The following is a 21742-nucleotide window of genomic DNA, read 5'->3' on the forward strand; positions in this document are numbered from 1 at the left end:
CTCCACTCCTTAATGGTTACTATACTCCACTCCTTAATGGTTACTATACTACACTCCTTAATGTTTACTATACTACACCCCTTAATGGTTACTATACTCCACTCCTTAATGGTTACTATACTACACTCCTTAATGGTTACTATACCCCACTCCGCAATGGTTACTATACCCCACTCCTTAATGGTCAGGTTACTATACTCCACTCCATAATGGTCAGGTTACTATACTCCACCCCATAATGGTTACTACACTCCTTAAAGGTTACTATACTCCACTCCTTAATGTCAGGTTACTATACTCTACTCCTTAATGGTTACTCTACTACACTCCTTAATGGTTACTATACTACACTCCTTAATGGTTACTATACTCCACTTAGTGCCACCACATCCCATCCCATCCCATGCCACCACATCCCATCCCATCCCATGCCATCCCATCCCATAGCACCACATTCCATGCCACCACATTCCATGCCACCACATTCCATGCCACCACATTCCATGCCACCACATTCCATGCCACCACATCCCATGCCACCACATCCCATGCCACCACATCCCATGCCACCACATCCCATGCCACCACATCCCATGCCATCCCATCCCATCCCATCCCATCCCACCACATCCCATGCCACCACATCCCATGCCACCCCATCCCATGCCACCACATCCCATGCCACCACATCCCATGCCACCACATCCCATGCCACCACATCCCATGCCACCACATCCCATGCCACCACATCCCATGCCACCACATCCCATGCCACCCCATCCCATGCCACCACATCCCATGCCACCCCATCCCATGCCACCACATCCCATCCCATGCCACCACATCCCATGCCACCACATCCCATGCCACCACATCCCATGCATCCCCTTCTTAATGGTCAGTTTACTCCACCCCTTAATGGTTACTATACTCTACTCCTTAATGGTTACTATACTACACTCCTTAATGGTTACTATACTCCACTCCTTAATGGTTACTATACTCCACCCCTTAATGGTTACTATACTCCACTCCTTAATGGTTACTATACTACACCCCTTAATGTCAGGTTACTATACTCCACCCCTTAATGGTTACTATACTCCACTCCTTAATGGTTACTATACTACACCCCTTAATGGTTACTATACTACACTCCTTAATGGTTACTATACTACACCCATTAATGGTTACTATACTACACTCCTTGATGGCTACTATACTACACCCCATAATGGTTACTATACTACACTCCGTAATGGTTACTATACTACACTCCTTAATGGCTACTATACTACACCCCATAATGGTTACTATACTACACTCCTTAATGGTTACTCTACTACACTCCTTAATGGTTACTATACTCCACTCCTTAATGGTTACTATACTACACCCCTTAATGGTTACTATACTACACTCCCTAATGGTTACTATACTACACCCCATAATGGTTACTATACTCCACTCCTTAATGGTTACTATACTCCACTCCTTGATGGTTACTATACTCCACTCCTTAATGGTTACTATACTCCACTCCTTAATGGTTACTATACTACACCCCTTAATGGTTACTATACTCCACTCCTTGATGGCTGCTATACTCCACTCCTTAATGGTTACTATACTACACCCCTTAATGGTTACTATACTCCACTCCTTAATGGTTACTATACTACACTCCTTAATGGTTACTATACCCCACTCCGCAATGGTTACTATACCCCACTCCTTAATGGTCAGGTTACTATACTCCACTCCATAATGGTCAGGTTACTATACTCCACTCCATAATGGTCAGGTTACTATACTCCACTCCATAATGGTCAGGTTACTATACTCCACTCCATAATGGTCAGGTTACTATACTCCACTCCATAATGGTCAGGTTACTATACTCCACTCCATAATGGTCAGGTTACTATACTCCACCCCATAATGGTTACTACACTCCTTAAAGGTTACTATACTCCACTCCTTAATGTCAGGTTACTATACTCTACTCCTTAATGGTTACTCTACTACACTCCTTAATGGTTACTATACTACACTCCTTAATGGTTACTATACTCCACTTAGTGGTTACTATACTCCTTAATGGTTACTATACTCTACTCCGTAATGGTTACTCTACTACACTCCTTAATGGTTACTATACTACACTCCTTAATGGTTACTATACTCCACTTAGTGGTTACTATACTCCTTAATGGTTACTATACTACACTCCTTAATGGTTACTATACTACACTCCTTAATGGTTACTCTACTACACTCCTTGATGGTTACTCTACTACACTCCTTAATGGTTACTATACTCCACTCCTTAATGGTCAGGTTACAATACTCCACTCCAACTGACACCAGTCCAGGTCCTCATCACTGACTGACCATCAGAACAAATGAACCGGTCTCTCTTCTCCCCAGGACCACCCGAGGCCCAAGTATGAAACCATCCTGCTCCAGAAGAGACAGATGATGAGGAACAAGGAGAAGAAGAACGAGAAAAAGAAGAAGAAGAAGAAGATTGAGGTGGGGATATATTTTACTCCCCCCAGGATTTAAACCCTCAACTGGTGTTTGATCTGTTGCCAATGTACAAACACCAGCTTTCTACCGGTAGAAACCCCAGGGGGACTGAGTAGAGATGGGGGGTGCTACGGTATAGAAAGCCCAGGGGGACTGAGTAGAGATGGGGGGTGCTATGGTATAGAAAGCCCAGGCGGACTGAGTAGAGATGGGTGGTGCTACTGTATAGAAAGCCCAGGCGGACTGAGTAGAGATGGGGGGTGCTACGGTATAGAAAGCCCAGGGGGACTGAGTAGAGATGGGGGGTGCTACGGTATAGAAAGCCCAGGGGGACTGAGTAGAGATGGGGGGTGCTATGGTATAGAAAGCCCAGGCGGACTGAGTAGAGATGGGTGGTGCTACTGTATAGAAAGCCCAGGCGGACTGAGTAGAGATGGGGGGGTGCTACGGTATAGAAAGCCCAGGGGGACTGAGTAGAGATGGGGGGGTGCTACGGTATAGAAAGCCCAGGGGGACTGAGTAGAGATGGGGGGGGGGGGGGGGTGCTACGGTAGAAAGCCCAGGGGGACTGAGTAGAGATGGGGGGTGCTACGGTATAGAAAGCCCAGGGGGACTGAGTAGAGATGGTGGGGTGCTACGGTATAGAAAGCCCAGGGGGACTGAGTAGAGATGGGGGGGGGGGGGGGGGTAATACGGTATAGAAAGCCCAGGGGGACTGAGTAGAGATGGGGGGTGCTACGGGAGAAAGCCCAGGGGAACTGAGTTGAGAGAGCGATGGGGGGGGGGGGGATGCTACAGTATAGAAAGCCCAGGGGGACTAGATTGAGATGGCAGGGGGGTGGGATGGTGCTACGGTATAGAAAGCCCAGGGGGACTGAGTTGAGATAGAGATGGGGGGTGCTACGGTATAGAAAGCCCAGGGGGACTGAGTTGATATAGAGATGGGGGGTGCTACGGTATAGAAAGCCCAGGGGGACTGAGTTGAGATAGAGATGGGGGGGTGCTACGGTATAGAAAGCCCAGGGGGACTGGGTTGAGATAGAGATGGGGGGGGTGCTACGGTATAGAAAGCCCAGGGGGACTGGGTTGAGATAAAGATGGGGGGGTGCTACGGTATAGAAAGCCCAGGGGGACTGGGTTGAGATAGAGATGGGGGTGTGCTTCGGTATAGAAAGCCCAGGGGGACTGGGTTGAGATAGAGATGGGGGGTGCTACGGTATAGAAAGCCCAGGGGGACTGAGTTGAGATAGAGATGGGGGGGGGGGGGTGCTATGGTAGAAAGCCCAGGGAGTCTGAGTTGAGAGAGATATGGGGGTGTGCTACGGTATTGAAAGCCCAGGGGGACTGAGTAGAGATAGGGGGGGGGGGTGGTGCTACGGTAAAAAGCCCAGGGGGACTGAGTTGAGATAGAGATGGGGGGGGGGGGGGGGTGCTATGGTAGAAAGCCCAGGGAGTCTGAGTTGAGAGAGATATGGGGGTGTGCTACGGTATTGAAAGCCCAGGGGGACTGAGTAGAGATAGGGGGGGGGGGGGTGGTGCTACGGTAAAAAGCCCAGGGGGACTGAGTTGAGATAGAGATGGGGGGGGGGGGGGGGGGTGCTATGGTAGAAAGCCCAGGGAGTCTGAGTTGAGAGAGATATGGGGGTGTGCTACGGTATTGAAAGCCCAGGGGGACTGAGTAGAGATAGGGGGGGGGGTGGTGCTACGGTAAAAAGCCCAGGGGGACTGAGTTGAGATAGAGATGGGGGGGTGCTACGGTATAGAAAGCCCAGGGGGACTGGGTTGAGATAGAGATGGGGGGGGGGGGTGTTACGGTAGAAAGTGAGGAAGTAGAGCCGCTGTCTGTCTCTCCAGGCCTGTTGGAGCAGCCCCATGCAGAGCTGCTGTCTCTTTCCAGGCCTGTTGGAGCAGCCCCATGCAGAGTCACTGTCTGTCTCTCTCCAGGCCTGTTGGAGCAGCCCCATGCAGAGCTGCTGTCTGTCTCTCCAGGCCTGTTGGAGCTGCCCCATGCAGAGCCGCTGTCTCTCTCCAGGCCTGTTGGAGCAGCCCAATGTCTTCACAACAACACATTGTGCTGATTCAACATACTGGGATGTTACCATCATACCATGTTCCTAACCACTGTTTGCTGGAGGGATATGGTTGGAGGGTGGGAAGGCATGTGTGTTGGCTGTTTGTGTCCTGTGTTCAGCCATGCTCTGTGTTGCAGCCTGTGCAGCGGGAGGAGGACGTGGCGGCAGGGAAAGACAGGTGGAGACAGAAGTTACTGTCTGCTATGAACACTGGGACATCGGTAACACTCCTCTTCTCCTCTGCTTGCTCCTCTTCTCCTCCTGCTCCTCTTCTTCTCCTCTGCCTGCTCCTCTTCTTCTCCTCTGCCTGCTCCTCTTCTTCTCCTCTGCCTGCTTCTCTTCCCTTCCTCCTCCTTCTGCTCCTCCTTCTCCTCATCCTCTCCCCTCCTCCTCTTGCTTCTAAACAGGCAGACTCTCAGGAACTCTCTATTTGAGCAGCAGTTATGTTAGCGAGCGGCTGTGTGGCCGAGGAGCGGCTGTGTGGCCGAGGAGCGGCTGTGTGGCCGCTCTCTATATGGCCTGGAGAGGATGGCAGCCGTCTTTTTATTGGCTCTTAACCAACTGTGCTATTTTGTTTTGTTTTTTTCTCATTGTTTGTAACTTATTTGTACATAATGTTGCTGCTACTGTCTCTTATGACCGAAAATAGCTTCTGGACATCAGAACAGCGATTACTCACCTCGAATTGGACAAATAATTTCTCTTGAATGAGTCGGACAGGAATGATATACTCCAAACACCCGAACAGACCCTCCTCCCTGTCATTCACTGAAGAAACAGAGATTTCCCGGAACGAGATTGCCTTGTGAGGATCAGGTGGTGAGAGCCTAATCTGCCTTGGCTAACAGTACGGATGGCAATGTTCAATCGTTGGAAAATAAATGGGACGAACTGAAGGCACGTATATCCTACAAACGGGACATTAAAAACTGTAATATCTTATGTTTCACAGTCGTGGCTGAACAACGACATTAATAACATCCAGCTGGCGGGTTATACACTCTATAGGCAGAATAGAACAGCGGCCTCTGGTAAGACACGGGCGGAGGTCTATTTATATTTGTAAACAACAGCTGGTGCACGATGTCTAAGGAAGTCTCGAGGTTTTGCTCGCCTGACGTAGAGGATCTCATGATGAGCTGTAGACCACAGTAACTACCTAGAGTTTTCGTCTGTATTTTTTAAAGCTGTCTACATACCACCACAGACCGATGCACTAAGACCGCACTCAATGAGCTGTATACCACCATAAGCAAACAGGAAAACGCTCATCCAGAGGTGGCGCTCCTAGTGGCCGGGGACTTTAATGCAGGGAAACTTAAATCTGTTTTGCCTCATTTCTATCAGCATGTTAATGTGCAACCAGAGGGGGGAAAAAACCTCTGGACCACCTTTACTCCACACACAGAGACACGTACAAAGCTCTCCCTCGCCCTCCATTTGGCAAATATGACCATAATTCCATCCTCCTGATTCCTGCTGACAAGCAAACATAAAGCAGGAAGCACCAGTGACTCGGTCAATAAAAAAGTGGTCAGATGAAGCAGATGCTAAACAACAGGACTGTTTTGCACAGACTGGAATATGTTCCGGGATTCTTCCGATGGCAGTGAGGAGTACACCACATCAGTCACTGATTTCATCAATAAGGAAAGGGAAAGATGAAATACCTAGCCAGTTGTACAACTGAATGCATTCAACTGAAATGTTTCTTCTGAAATTAACCCAACCTCTGAATCAGAGAGGTGCGGGGGCTGCCATAATCGACATCCACGCCTGGACGAACAGTGGATTAACTGCGTTGTTCAGGGAAAGAATGACAGATTTTTTATCTTGTCAGCTCGGGGATTCGATCCAGCAACCTTTCGGTTAATGGCCCAACACACCTACCCGCCAGGCCACCTCCCACTATGCCCAAGAAGTGCATCGATGATGTCGTTCCTGCAGTGACTGAACGTACATCCCCCAGCCAGAAGCCATTGATTACAGGCAACATTCGCTCTGAGCTAAAGGTTAGAGCTGCAGCTTTCAAGGAGCGGGACTCTAACCCGGAAGCTTATAAGAAATCCCGCTACGCCCTCCGACAAACCATCAAACAGGCAAAGCGTCAATACAGTACTAAGATCAAATCGTCCTACACCAGCTCTGATGCTCATCAGATGTGGCAGTGCTTGCAAACTATTACAGACTACAAAGGGAAGCACACCTGAGAGCTGCCCAGTGACACGTGCCTACCAGAGGAGCTAAATAACTTATATGCTCGCTTAGAGGCAAGTAATACTGAAACATGCATGAGAGCATCAGCTGTTCCGGACAACTGTGATCACGCTCTCCACAGCCAATGTGAGTAAGACCTTTAAACAGGTCAACATTCACAAGGGCGCAGGGTCAGACGGATTACCATGATGTGTACTCAAAGCATGCTCTGTCCAACTGGCAAGTGTCTTCACTGACATTTTCAACCTCACCCTGTCTGAGTCTGTAATCCCAACATGTTTCAAGCAGACCACCATAGTCCCTGTGCCCAAGAACCTGCCTAAATGACTACTGACCCGTAGCACTCACGTCTGTAGCCATGAAATGCTTTGAAAGGCTAGTCGTGGCTCACATCAACACCATTATCCCAGAACCCCTTGGTCCTCAGATCCTCAAAAGGTTTTACAGCTGCACCATCGAGAGCATCCTGATGGGTTGCATCACTGCCTGATATTGCAACTGCTCGGCCTCCGACCGCAAGGCACTACATAGGGTAGTGTGTACGGCCCAGTACATCACAGGTCCTGTCATCCAGGACCTCTATACCAGGCGGTGTCAGAGGAAGGCGCTAACAATTGTGAAAGACTTAGTCATAGACTGTTCTCTCTGCTACCACACGGCAAGCTTTACTGAAGCGCAAAGTCTCGGTCCAAGAGGCTTCTAAACAGCTTCTTGGAACAGCTAATCAAATGGCTACCCAGGCTATTTGCATTGCCGCCTCCTCTTCTACGCTGCTGCTACTCTGGTATTATCTATGCATAGTCACTTTAACTCTACCTACATGTACATATTACCTCAATTACCTCGACTAACCGGTGCTCCCGCACATTGACTCTGTACCGGTACCCCCTGTATGTAGCCATGCTATTGTTATTTACTGCTGCTCTTATTTTTCTTACTTTTCTAAGTGTTTTCTTGAAACTGCATTGTTGGGCTTGTATGTGACAAATACGATTTGATTTGACTACAGACAGAAACATGGCTTCACTAACTGAATAGAGACAGAAACATGGCTTCACTAACTGAATAGAGACAGAAACATGGCTTCACTAATTGAATAGAGACTGAAACATGGCTTCACTAATTGAATAGAGACTGAAACATGGCTTCACTAACTGAATAGAGACAGAAACATGGCTTCACTAATTGAATAGAGACAGAAACATGGCTTCACTACCGGAATAGAGACTGAAACATGGCTTCACTACCGGAATAGAGACTGAAACATGGCTTCACTACCGGAATAGAGACTGAAACATGGCTTCACTAACTGAATAGAGACAGAAACATGGCTTCACTAATTGAATAGAGACAGAAACATGGCTTCACTAACTGAATAGAGACTGAAACATGGCTTCACTAACTGAATAGAGACTGAAACAGAAACATGGCTTCACTAACTGAATAGAGACAAACAGAAACATGGCTTCACTAACTGAAACATGGCTTCACTAACTGACTAGAGACAGAAACATGGCTTCACTAATTGAATAGAGACTGAAACATGGCTTCACTAACTGAATAGAGACAAACTGAAACATGGCTTCACTAACTGACTAGAGACAGAAACATGGCTTCACTAATTGAATAGAGACTGAAACATGGCTTCACTACCTGAATAGAGACTGAAACAGAAACATGGCTTCACTAACTGACTAGAGACAGAAACATGGCTTCACTAATTGAATAGAGACTGAAACATGGCTTCACTAACTGAATAGAGACAAACTGAAACATGGCTTCACTAACTGAATAGAGACAAACTGAAACATGGCTTCACTAACTGAATAGAGACTGAAACATGGCTTCACTAACTGAATAGAGACTGAAACATGGCTTCACTAACTGAATAGAGACTGAAACATGGCTTCACTAATTGAATAGAGACTGAAACATGGCTTCACTACCTGAATAGAGACTGAAACCTGGCTTCACTACCTGAATATAGACTGAAACAGAAACATGGCTTCACTAACTGAATAGAGACTGAAACCTGGCTTCACTACCTGAATAGAGACTGAAACAGAAACATGGCTTCACTACCGGAATAGAGACTGAAACATGGCTTCACTCCCTGAATAGAGACTGAAACATGGCTTCACTACCTGAATAGAGACTGAAACATGGCTTCACTAACTGAATAGAGACAAACTGAAACATGGCTTCACTAACTGAAACATGGCTTCACTAACTGACTAGAGACAGAAACATGGCTTCACTAATTGAATAGAGACTGAAACATGGCTTCACTAACTGAATAGAGACAAACAGAAACATGGCTTCACTAACTGAATAGAGACAAACTGAAACATGGCTTCACTAACTGAATAGAGACTGAAGCATGGCTTCACTAACTGAATAGAGACTGAAACATGGCTTCACTAACTGAATAGAGACAGAAACATGGCTTCACTAACTGAATAGAGACTGAAACATGGCTTCACTAATTGAATAGAGACAGAAACATGGCTTCACTAATTGAATAGAGACTGAAACCTGGCTTCACTCCCTGAATAGAGACTGAAACATGGCTTCACTACCTGAATAGAGACTGAAACATGGCTTCACTAACTGAATAGAGACAAACTGAAACATGGCTTCACTAACTGAAACATGGCTTCACTAACTGACTAGAGACAGAAACATGGCTTCACTAATTGAATAGAGACTGAAACATGGCTTCACTAACTGAATAGAGACAAACAGAAACATGGCTTCACTAACTGAATAGAGACAAACTGAAACATGGCTTCACTAACTGAATAGAGACTGAAACATGGCTTCACTAACTGAATAGAGACTGAAACATGGCTTCACTAACTGAATAGAGACAGAAACATGGCTTCACTAACTGAATAGAGACTGAAACATGGCTTCACTAATTGAATAGAGACAGAAACATGGCTTCACTAATTGAATAGAGACTGAAACAAGAACATGGCTTCACTAACTGAATAATCAAATTGTATTGGTCACATACACGTGTTTAGCAGATGTTATTGCAGGTTTATCAAAATGCTTGTGTTTCTAGCTCCGACAGTGCAGTAATATCTAACAATTTCACAACATATACCCAATACCTACATATCTTAAGTAAATGAATGGAATTAAGAATATATAAATATATGGAGGAGAAATGTCAGAGCAGCATAGACTAAGATACAGTAGAATAGAATACAGTATATACATACGAGATGAGTAATGCAAAATATATAAACATTATTATTATTATTATTATTATTATGAATAGTGTTCAATGTATTCAAGTGGCCAGTGATTTAAAGTCTATGTATATAGGCAGCAGCCTCTGTGTTAGTGATGGCTATTTAACAGTCTGATGGCCTTGAGATGGAGGCTGTCTGATGGCCTTGAGATGGAAGCTGTTTTTCAGTCTCTCTGTCCCTGCTTTGATGCAGCTGTACTGACCTCTCCTTCTGGATGATAGCGGGTGAACAGGCAGTGGCTCGGGTGGTTGTTGTCCTTTGCTGATCTTTTAGGCCTTCCTGTGACATCAGGTGGTGTAGGTGTCCTGGAGGGCAGGTAGTTTGCCCCCGGTGATGCGTTGTGCAGACCTCAGTACCCTCTGGAGAGCCTTACGGTTGTGAGCGGAGCAGTTGCCGTACCAGGCGGTGATACAACCCGACAGGATGCTCTCGATTGTGCATCTGTAAAAGTTTGTGGGTTTTAGGTGCCAAGACAAATTTCTTCAGCCTCTTGAGATTCTGTGTGGGTGTACCATTTCAGTTTGTCAGTGATGTGTACTCCAAGGAACTTAAAACATTCCACCTTCTCCACTACTGTCCCATCGATGTGGATAGGGGGTGCTCCCTCTGCTCTTTCCTGAAGTCCACAATCATCTCCTTTTTGTTTTGTTGACGTTGAGTGAGAGGTTATTTTCCTGACACCACACTCCGAGGGCCCTCACCTCCTCCCTGTAGGCTGTCTCATTGTTGGTAATCAAGCCTAACTACTGTTGTGTCGTCTGCAAACTTGATGATTGAGTTGGAGGCGTGCTTGGCCACGCAGTCATGTGTGAACAGGAAGTACAGGAGAGGGCTGAGAACGCACCCTTGTGGGGTCCCTGTGTTGAGGATCAGCGAAATGGAGGTGTTGTTTCCTACCTTCACCTCTTGGGGGCGACCCGTCAGGAAGTCCAGGACCCAGCTTCACAGGGCGCAATGATGAGCTTGGAAGGTACTATGGTGTTGAATGCTGAGCTACTGTAAATTAACAGCATTCTTACATAGGTATTCCTCTTGTCCAGATGGGTTAGGGCAGTGTGCGTTGCGATGGCGATTGCATCGTCGGTGGGTCTATTGGGGCGGTAAGCAAATTGGAGTGGGACTAGGGTGTCAAGTAGGGTGGAGGTGATATGATCCTTGATTAGTCTCTCAAAGCACTTAATGATGACAGAAGTGAGTGCTACGGGGCGATAGTCGTATAGCTCAGTTACCTTCGCTTTCTTCGGAACAGGAACAATGGTGGACACCTTGGAGCATGTGGGAACAGCAGACTGGGATAGGGAGAGATTTAATATGTCCATGAACACACCAGCCAGCTGGTCTGCACAAGCTCTGAGGACGCAGCTAGGGATGCTGTCTGGGCTGGCAGCCTTGCGAGGGTTAACACATTTAAATGTCTTACTCAGGTCGGCCACGGAGAAGGAGAGCACACTGTCCTTGGTAGTGGGCCTCGTCAGTGGCACTGTGTGATCCTCAAAGTGAGCGGAGAAGGTGTTCAGTTTGTCCAGAAGCAGGATGTTTGTGTCCACGACGTGGCTGGTTTTCCATTTGTAGACCGTGATTGTCTGTAGACCCTGCCACATATGTCTGGTGTCTGAGCTGTTGAATTGTGACTCCCCTTTGTCTCTATGCTGATGTTTTACTTGTTTGATTGACTTGCGGAAGGAATTAACTTGTTTGATTGCCTTGTGGAGGGAATAACTACACTTCATATTCTGCCATTGTTCCCAGTCACCTTGCCGTGGTTAAATGCGATGGTTCACGCTTTCAGTTTTGCGCGAATGCTGCCATCTGTCCACGGATTCTGGTTAGGGTAGGTTTTAATAGTCAGTGGGTACAGCATTGCCTATACACTTCCTGATAAACTCAGTCACCGTATAATCAGTAAATCCCCAGTATAATCGAATAGAGACTGAAACAGAAACCTGGCTAACTGACTAGAAAGGAAATTAGCAGTACTGTGGCCTGGTTGAACACAGCAGATTCTATCCCAGCTTAACCCAGCCTCCTGACCTTCACCCAGCCTCCCGACCTTCACCCAGCCTCCCGACCTTCACCCAGCCTCCCGACCTTCACCCAGCCTCCCGACCTTAACCCAGCCTCCCGACCTGATCTTCACCCAGCCTCCCGACCTGATCTTCACCCAGCCTCCCGACCTTCATTAAGCCACCCGACCTTCATTAAGCCTCCCGACCTTCGCCCAGCCTCCCGACCTTCACTTAAGCCTCCCGACCCGAACTTCATTCAGCCTCCCGACCTTCATTCAGCCTCCCGACCTTTACCCAGCCACCCGACCTTCACCCAGCTACCCGACCTTCACCCAGCCTCCCGATCTGACCTTAACCCAGCCTCCCGACCTTCACTCAGCCACCCGACCTGACCTTAACCCAGCCACCCGACCTTCATTAAGCCTCCCGACCTTCGCCCAGCCTCCCGACCTTCACTTAAGCCTCCCGACCCGACCTTCATTCAGCCTCCCGACCTTCATTCAGCCTCCCGACCTTCACCCAGCCACCCGACCTTCACCCAGCCACCCGACCTTCACCCAGCCTCCCGATCTGACCTTAACCCAGCCTCCCGACCTTCACTCAGCCACCCAACCTTCACTCAGCCACCCGACCTTCACCTAGCCTCCCGACTTGACCTTCACCCAGCCTCCCGACCTTCACCCAGCCTCCCGGCCTGACCTTAACCCAGCCACCCGACCTTCATTAAGCCACCCGACTTTCACCCAGCCTCCCGACTTGACCTTCACCCAGCCTCCCGACCTTCACCCAGCCTCCCGACCTTCACCCAGCCTCCCGACCTGACCGTAACCCTGTCTGACTTCCTCTTCCCTTCCGTCTGACGTTGCTCTGACTAGATGGCAGAACATTGTCACTAGGTGCCTTGTGGTACATCTCTGTACTCTGTTAATTCCTGCTCTAGATAGAAAGGGTGTGTGTGAGGTGACATATGGCCCAGAGGAAATCCCATGACAGTAATTTCCCAAAGGGCTTAGCGGCCTGCAGGGAGGAGGAGTGTGTGTGATGCACTCTGACAGGGATGTGGTGGTGTCAGGAGAGAGTCCTGACCTTATAGTGGGTCTCTTTGGGTTCATTTCAGTGCAAGACCACATGGTTACCACCCTCAGCAAGGGTGCTGAAAACCAGATTCATCCAGTTTACAGGGGAAATGGAAAGAGAGCCTGTGAAGCAACTTCCTCTTTTGGACGTTAACAAGCAGACACTCCAGCTTAACTCCTCCTCCACAATTACTGGATTGGTTGAACAGTGCAGAAGAGAACCATCCAGACAGGACCAGAATGAAAGGCCTGCTACATTAGGTTATATGGACACTAATCTCCTGTGTTACTGCCATCACTTTTACTAGTGTCAAGACGAGAGGTGGGGGGAGGAGACAAGAGGTGGGGGGAGGAGACGAGAGGTGGGGGGAGGAGACGAGAGGTGGGGGGAGGAGACGAGAGGTGGGGGGAGGAGACGAGAGGTGGGGGGAGGAGACGAGAGGTGGGGGGAGGAGACGAGAGGTGGGGGGAGGAGACGAGAGGGGGGGAGGAGAGGGTTAGAGTATTTATGTCAGTGCTGTGTGGATGTGTTTGGGTGGGTGCTAGGTGGTGGATGTGTGTGGGTGGGTGCTAGGTGGTGGATGTGTGTGGGTGGGTGCTAGGTGGTGGGTGTGGGTGTGGGTGGGTGCTAGGTGGTGGGTGTGGGTGGGTGCTAGGTGGTGGGTGCTAGGTGGTGGGTGGGTGTGGGTGGGTTGGTGGGTGTGGGTGGGTGGGTGGGTGCTAGGTGGTGTTTGGGTGGGTGGGTGCTAGGTGGTGTTTGGGTGGGTGGGTGCTAGGTGGTGGGTGGGAGGGAGGGTGGATGTGGGCGGGTGGTGGGTGGATGTGGGTGGGTGCTAGGTGGTAGATGTGGGTGGGTGATAGGTGGTGGGTGGGTGCTTGGTGCTGTGTGTGTGTGTGGGTGCTTGGTGCTAGGTGCTAGGTGGTGCTGTTGTCCACCTTATGATCTGACAACGTGCTGCATCACTGGGACATCTACAGTCACTGTCTGTGTGTGTTTCAACTTGTAATGTCACAAGTACTGGGAAATGGTTTCTACCAGCTCCAAACCCAACAATGTAGTGATCACTATCAATGGTTAGGGTTAGAGGTCAAACAGCAGTCCTGTCTCAGAGGACCAAACAGCAGTCCTGTCTCAGAGGACCAAACAGCAGTCCTGTCTCAGAGGACCAAACAGCAGTCCTGTCTCAGAGGACCAAACAGCAGTCCTGTCTCAGAGGACCAAACAGCAGTCCTGTCTCAGAGGACCATACAGCAGTCCTGTCTCAGAGGACCATTAGTTAGTGGCCAAACAGCAGTCCTGTCTCAGTGGTCTTTCTTGATCTTTACTGGTGTCTACTGGTCTATCTTGGCTTCTGTTGACTTCTGTTGGCTTCTACTGGTCTATATTGGCTTCTGTTGGCCTCTACTGGTCTATATTGAGCTTTATTGGTCTCTTCTGGTCTCTACTGGTCTCTTCTGGTCTCTTCTGTTCTCTACTGGTCTCTACTGGTATCTTCTGTTCTCTACTGGTCTCTACTGGTCTCTACTGGTTTCTTCTGTTGTCTACTGGTATCTTCTGTTCTCTACTGGTGTCTACTGGTCTCTCTGTTCTCTCTGTTCTTTACTGGTCTACTAGTCTCTTCTGGTCTATATTGGTCTCTAATGGCAATCTACATGTGCTTGTGCTCTTAATGTGTCTCTAACCTCTAACCCAGACAGGTGTGGAGAAGCTGACCTGGAGGGACCGTCTGCCTGGATACCTCATCAACATCTCCTCCATCCTCTTTATGGTGACTGTGCTTTTAGTTTGGCCTAATGTTGTCTCTCTCTCTCTCTGTCCCTCGCTCTGTGTCTCTCTCTCTCTCTGTCCCTCTCTCTCTGTCCCTCTCTCTCTGTCCCTCTCTCTCTGTCCCTCTCTCCGTGTCTCTCTCTCTGTCTCCTCTCCGTATCTGTCTCCGTGTCTCTCTCTCTGTCTCCTCTCTCCATGTCTCTCTCTCTCTCTGTCCCTCTCTGTGTCTCTCTCTCTGTCTCCTCTCCCCGTGTCTCTCTCTCTGTCTCCTCTCTCTGTGTCTCTCTCTCTGTCCCTCTCTCCGTGTCTCTCTCTGTCTCCTCTCTCTGTCTCTCTCTCTGTGTCTCTCTCTCTCTCTGTCCCTCTCTCCGTGTCTCTCTCTCTGTCTCCTCTCTCTGTCTCCTCTCTCCGTGTCTCTCTCTGTCTCCTCTCTCTGTCTCCTCTCTCTGTCTCTCTCTCTGTGTCTCTCTCTCTCTGTCCCTCCGTGTCTCTCTCTCTGTCTCCTCTCTCCGTGTCTCTCTCTGTCCCTCTCTCTCTGTCCCTCTCTCCGTGTCTCTCTCTCTCTGTCTCCTCTCTCTGTGTCTCTCTCTCTGTGTCTCTCTCTCTCTGTCTCCTCCCTCTGTCTCCTCTCTCTGTCTCTCTCTCTGTCCCTCTCTCCGTGTCTCTCTCTGTCCCTCTCTCCGTGTCTCTCTCTCCGTCTCCTCTCTCCGTGTCTCTCTCTCTCTCTGTCCCTCTCTCCGTGTCTCTCTCTGTCTCTCTCTCTCCGTGTCTCTCTCTCTCCGTGTCTCTCTCTCTCCGTGTCTCTCTCTCTCCGTGTCTCTCTCTCTCCGTGTCTCTCTCTCTCTGTCTCTCTCTCTCTCTCTGTCTCTCTCTCTCTCTCTCTCTGTCTCTCTCTCTCTCTGTCTCCTCTCTCTGTCTCTCTCTCTCTCTCTCTCTGTCTCTCTCTCTCTCTCTCTGTCTCCTCTCTCTGTCTCCTCTCTCTGTCTCCTCTCTCTGTCTCCTCTCTCTGTGTGTCTCTCTCTCTGTCTCTCTCTCTCTGTCTCCTCTCTCTGTCTCCTATCTCTGTGTCTCTCTCTCTCAAGGGGCTTTATTGCTTTGGGAAACATATGTTAACATTGCCAAAGCAGGTGAAGTTGATAATATCCAAAAGTGAAATATACAATAAAAATGAACAGTAAACATTACACTAACAGAAGTTCCAAAAGAATAGACATTTCAAATGTCATATGTACAGGGTTGTAACGATGTGCAAATAGTTAAAGTACAAAAGGGAAAATAAATAAGCATAAATATGGGTTGTATTTACAATGGTGTTTGTTCTTCACTGGTTACCCCTTTCTTGTGGCAACAGGTCACAAATATTGCTGCTGTGATGTCACACTGTGGTATTTCACCCAGTATATATGATTCGTTTTTTTGTGGACCTGTGTAATCTGAGAGAAATATGTATCTCTAATATGGTCATACATTTAGCAGGAGGTTAGGAAGTGCAGCTCAGTTTCCACCTCATTTTGTGGGCAGTGTGCACATAGCCTGTCTTCTCTTGAGAACCATGTCTGCCTATGGCATCCTTTCTCAATAGCAAGGCTGTACATAGTCAAAGATTTCCTTAAGTTTGGGTCAGTCACAGTGGTCAGGTATTCTGCCACTCTGTGGTCAGGTATTCTTTCCAAAATGTCAAGTAATTATCTTTTGGTTTTCTCATGATTTGGTTGGGTCTAATTGTGTTGCTGTCCTGGGGCTCTGTGGGGTCTGTTTGTGTTTGTGAACAGAGCCCCAGGACCAGCTTGCTTAGGGGACTCTTCTCGAGGTTCATCTCTCTGTAGGTGATGGCTTGGTTATGGAAGGTTTGGGAATCGTTTTCTTTTAGGTGGTTGTAGATTTGAATGGCTCTTTTCTGGATTTTGATAATTAGCGGGTATCTGCTTAATTCTGCTCTGCAGGTATTATTTGGTGTTCTAAGTTGTACGCGGAGGATATTTTTTGGTGTTTGTCCCATTTAGTGAATTCTTGGTTGGTGAGCGGACCCCAGACCTCACAACCATAAAGGGCAATGGGTTCTATAACTGAGACAAGTATTTATATGTAGAATTTATGTTCCTTTTGATTTCATAAAAGGCCCTTCTTACCTTGTCTCTCAGATCGTTCACAGCTTTGAAGTTACCTGTGGCGCTGAAGTTTAGGCCGAATATTGTATATTTTTTTTATGTGCTCTAGGGCAACAGTTTCAAAATGGAATTTGTATTTATGGTCCTTGACCTTTTTTGGAACGCCATTTTTTGTCTTCCTGAGATTTACTGTCAGGGCCCAGGTCTGTCAGGGCCCAGGTCTGTCAGGGCCCAGGTCTGTCAGGGCCCAGGTCTGTCAGGGCCCAGGTCTGTCAGGGCCCAGGTCTGTCAGGGCCCAGGTCTGTCAGGGCCCAGGTCTGTCAGGGCCCAGGTCTGTCAGAATCTGTGCAGAAGATCTAGGTGCTGCTGTAGACCCTCCTTGGTTGTGGACAGAAGCACCAGATCATCACCAAACAGTAGACATTTGACTTCAGATTCTAATAGGGTGAGGCCAGGTGCTGTAGACTGTTCTAGTGCCCTCGCCAATTCGTTGATATATATATATATGTTGAACAGGGTGAAGTTTAAGCTGCATCCCTGTCTCACCCCATGGCCCTGTGGAAATAAATGTGTGCATACTTGTTGATTGTGTACATGGATTTTATAATGTCGAACTGCTTTCCATCAATTTGTCTAGCAGACCCTCATGCAAAATTGAGTCAAACCCTTTTTTTAAATCAACAAAGCATGCAAAGACTTTGCCTTTGTTTTGGTTTGTGTGTTTGCCAATTAGGGTGTGCAGGGTGAATACGTGGTCTGTCGTATAGTAATTTGGTTCTGGTAGTCTTTAATAGTTGATTCTAAGATTTGTATTTGATAATTTAGATGTTTTGCTGTTTGATCTGTGTTATAGGGCCAACAGATTGAAGAAGTGGTTAACCCATACATCTCCGTTGTGGAAAGATAACTCTTCGTGTTTGTTTAGTGTTTCCCATTTGATTCATCATAGTGAAACGGAGGCTCAGGTTTTCTGCTCAGTTTGGGCTGAGGGACTAATACAGTAATGTCTCTCTGTCCTCGTTTGGGCTGAGGGACTAATACAGTAATGTCTCTCTGTCCTCGTTTGGGCTGAGGGACTAATACAGTAATGTCTCTTTGTCCTAGTTTGGGTTTAGGGATTAATACAGTAATGTCTCTCTGTCGTAGTTTGGGCTGAGGGACTAATACAGTACTGTCTCTCTGTCCTCGTTTGGGCTGAGGGACTAATACAGTAATGTCTCTCTGTCCTAGTTTGGGCTGAGGGACTAATACAGTAATGTCTCTCTGTCCTAGTTTGGGCTGAGGGACTAATACAGTAATGTCTCTCTGTCCTCGTTTGGGCTGAGGGACTAATACAGTAATGTCTCTCTGTCCTCGTTTGGGCTGAGGGACTAATACAGTAATGTCCCTCTGTCCTCGTTTGGGCTGAGGGACTAATACAGTAATGTCTCTCTGTCCTAGTTTGGGCTGAGGGATTAATACAGTAATGTCTCTCTGTCCTAGTTTGGGCTGAGGGACTAATACAGTAATGTCTCTCTGTCCTCGTTTGGGCTGAGGGACTAATACAGTAATGTCTCTCTGTCCTAGTTTGGGCTGAGGGACTAATACAGTAATGTCTCTCTGTCCTCATTTGGGCTGAGGGACTAATACAGTAATGTCTCTCTGTCCTCGTTTGGGCTGAGGGACTAATACAGTAATGTCCCTCTGTCCTCGTTTGGGCTGAGGGACTAATACAGTAATGTCTCTCTGTCCTAGTTTGGGCTGAGGGATTAATACAGTAATGTCTCTCTGTCCTAGTTTGGGCTGAGGGACTAATACAGTAATGTCTCTCTGTCCTCGTTTGGGCTGAGGGACTAATACAGTAATGTCTCTCTGTCCTAGTTTGGGCTGAGAGACTAATACAGTAATGTCTCTCTGTCCTAGTTTGGGCTGAGGGACTAATACAGTAATGTCTCTCTGTCCTAGTTTGGGCTGAGGGATTAATACAGTAATGTCTCTCTGTCCTAGTTTGGGCTGAGGGACTAATACAGTAATGTCTCTCTGTCCTAGTTTGGGTTGAGGGACTAATACAGTAATGTCTCTCTGTCCTAGTTTGGACTAACACAGTAATGTCTCTCTGTCCTAGTTTGGGCTGACGTTCTCTGCGGTTTTCGGTGTGATCGTGTATCGTATTGTCGTTTCCGCTCTAATGGCGATGTCACCTGACCCGGAGACCAAGTCTAACGTGCGTGTCACCGTCACGGCAACCGCTGTCATCATCAACCTGGTGGTCATTCTGATACTGGATGAGATCTATGGAGCTGTGGCCGTCTGGCTCACTGAGCTGGGTAACACACCTCTACATTCAGATTATTAAGTGTTGTAGCTGGGTAACACACCTCTACATTCAGATTATTAAGTGTTGTAGCTGGGTAACACACCTCTACATTCAGATTATTAAGTGTTGTAGCTGGGTAACACACCTCTACATTCAGATTATTAAGTGTTGTAGCTGGGTAACACACCTCTACATTCAGATTATTAAGTGTTGTAGCTGGGTAACACACCTCTACATTCAGATTATTAAGTGTTGTAGCTGAGTAACACACCTCTACATTCAGATTATTAAGTGTTGTAGCTGGGTAACACACCTCTACATTCAGATTATTAAGTGTTGTAGCTGAGTAACACACCTCTACATTCAGATTATTACATGTTTGTGTCCTGTGTGCTAACTCAGATTTCTCAAATACTTTTTCATACGGTCTCCTGAATAAGACATCTCTCTCTCCTCTTTCCCATCACTCTCTCCCATCACTCTCTCCTCTCTCCCATCCCTCTCTCCTCCTCTCCTCTCTCCCATCACTCTCCCATCACTCTCTCCTCTCTCCGATCCCTCTCTCCTCCTCTCCTCTCTCCCATCACTCTTCTCTCCCCTCTCCCATCACTCTCTCCTCTCTTCTCTCCCCTCTCCCATCACTCTCTCCTCTCTTCTCTCCCATCACTCTCTCCTCTCTCCCATCCCTCTCTCCTCCTCTCCTCTCTCCCATCACTCTTCTCTCCCCTCTCCCATCCCTCTCTCTTCACCTCTAATCATCCTTCTTCTCTCCATTCCCCCTCTCTCCTCTCCCAGAAATTCCAAGGACAGAGAGTAACTTTGAGCAGCATCTGATTCTGAAGGCTTTTCTACTGAAGTTCATGAACGCCTACGCCCCCATATTCTATGTAGCTTTCTTTAAGGGACGGTACGACACAGACGCACACATGTATACGTGGGGTTATGTGGAGAGATGAATGACACTGGGTTAGGGATTAGGGGTTGGGGTTAGGGGTTAGGGGTTAACATGTGGAGAGATGAATGACACTGGGGTTGGGGTTAGGGGTTGGGGTTAGGGGTTAGGGGTTAACATGTGGAGAGATGAATGACACTGGGTTAGGGGTTAACATGTGGAGAGATGAATGACACTGGGTTAGGGATTAGTGGTTGGGGTTAGGGGTTAGGGGTTAACATGTGGAGAGATGAATGACACTGGGTTAGGGATTAACATGTGGAGAGATGAATGACACTGGGTTAGGGGTTGGGGCTAGGGGTTAGGGTTAGGGGTTAACATGTGGAGAGATTAATGACACTGGGTTAGGGGTTGGGGTTAGGGGTTAACATGTGGAGAGATGAATGACACTGGGTTAGGGTTGGGGTTAGGGGTTAACATGTGGAGAGATGAATGACACTGGGTTAGGGTTAGGGGTTAGGGGTTGGGGTTAGGGGTTAACATGTGGAGAGATGAATGACACTGGGTTAGGGGTTAGGGTTAGGGGTTGGGGTTAGGGGTTAACATGTGGAGAGATGAATGACACTGGGTTAGGGGTTAGGGGTTGGGGCTAGGGGTTAGGGTTAGGGGTTAACATGTGGAGAGATTAATGACACTGGGTTAGGGGTTAGGGTTAGGGGTTAACATGTGGAGAGATTAATGACACTGGGTTAGGGGTTGGGGTTAGGGGTTAACATGTGGAGAGATTAATGACACTGGGTTAGGGGTTGGGGTTTGGGGTTAGGGGTTGACATGTGGAGAGATTAATGACACTGGGTTAGGGTTAGAGGTTAACATGTGGAGAGATGAATGACACTGGGGTTGGGGTTAGGGGTTAACATGTGGAGAGATGAATGACACTGGGTTAGGGGTTAGGGTTAGGGGTTAACATGTGGAGAAATGACACTGGGTTAGGGGATAGGGGGTGGGGCTAGGGGTTGTTAGGGGTTGTTGACCGTTTGAGACAGAACTGTGAACAGACAGGACTCTACTCTGAGTAGGACCGTTTGAGACAGAACTGTGAACAGACAGGACTCTACTCTGAGTAGGACCGTTTGATGAGACAGAACTGTGAACAGACAGGACTCTACTCTGAGTAGGACTGTTTGATGAGACAGAACTGTGAACAGACAGGACTCTACTCTGAGTAGGACTGTTTGATGAGACAGAACTGTGAACAGACAGGACTCTACTCTAAGTAGGACCGTTTGATGAGACAGAACTGTGAACAGACAGGACTCTACTCTGAGTAGGACTGTTTGATGAGACAGAACTGTGAACAGACAGGACTCTACTCTGAGTAGGACTGTTTGATGAGACAGAACTGTGAACAGACAGGACTCTACTCTGAGTAGGACTGTTTGAGACAGAACTGTGAACAGACAGGACTCTACTCTGAGTAGGACCGTTTGATGAGACAGAACTGTGAACAGA

At 47.8% G+C, this 21742-nt stretch overlaps 1 protein-coding gene across 2 annotated transcripts in view; it reads left to right on the forward strand.

Annotated features, from left to right (window-relative positions):
• The window catches only part of LOC110510383 (anoctamin-1-like), a 108139-nt gene that overhangs the window by 54493 nt on the left and 31904 nt on the right, over positions 1-21742 (forward strand). For both annotated transcript variants that reach the window (XR_005041890.1, XM_036972743.1), the window contains 5 exons: positions 2431-2535; positions 4742-4825; positions 14861-14935; positions 19147-19348; positions 20134-20245. Coding sequence is in view for 1 of the 2 variants with exons in the window: in XM_036972743.1 (XP_036828638.1) it covers positions 2431-2535; positions 4742-4825; positions 14861-14935; positions 19147-19348; positions 20134-20245 (578 nt within the window). In the remaining variant the exon portion in view is untranslated. The remainder of the gene's footprint in view (positions 1-2430; positions 2536-4741; positions 4826-14860; positions 14936-19146; positions 19349-20133; positions 20246-21742) is intronic.

Source organism: Oncorhynchus mykiss, unplaced genomic scaffold, assembly GCF_013265735.2.
Source record: "Oncorhynchus mykiss isolate Arlee unplaced genomic scaffold, USDA_OmykA_1.1 un_scaffold_191, whole genome shotgun sequence".
NCBI lineage: Eukaryota > Metazoa > Chordata > Actinopteri > Salmoniformes > Salmonidae > Oncorhynchus > Oncorhynchus mykiss.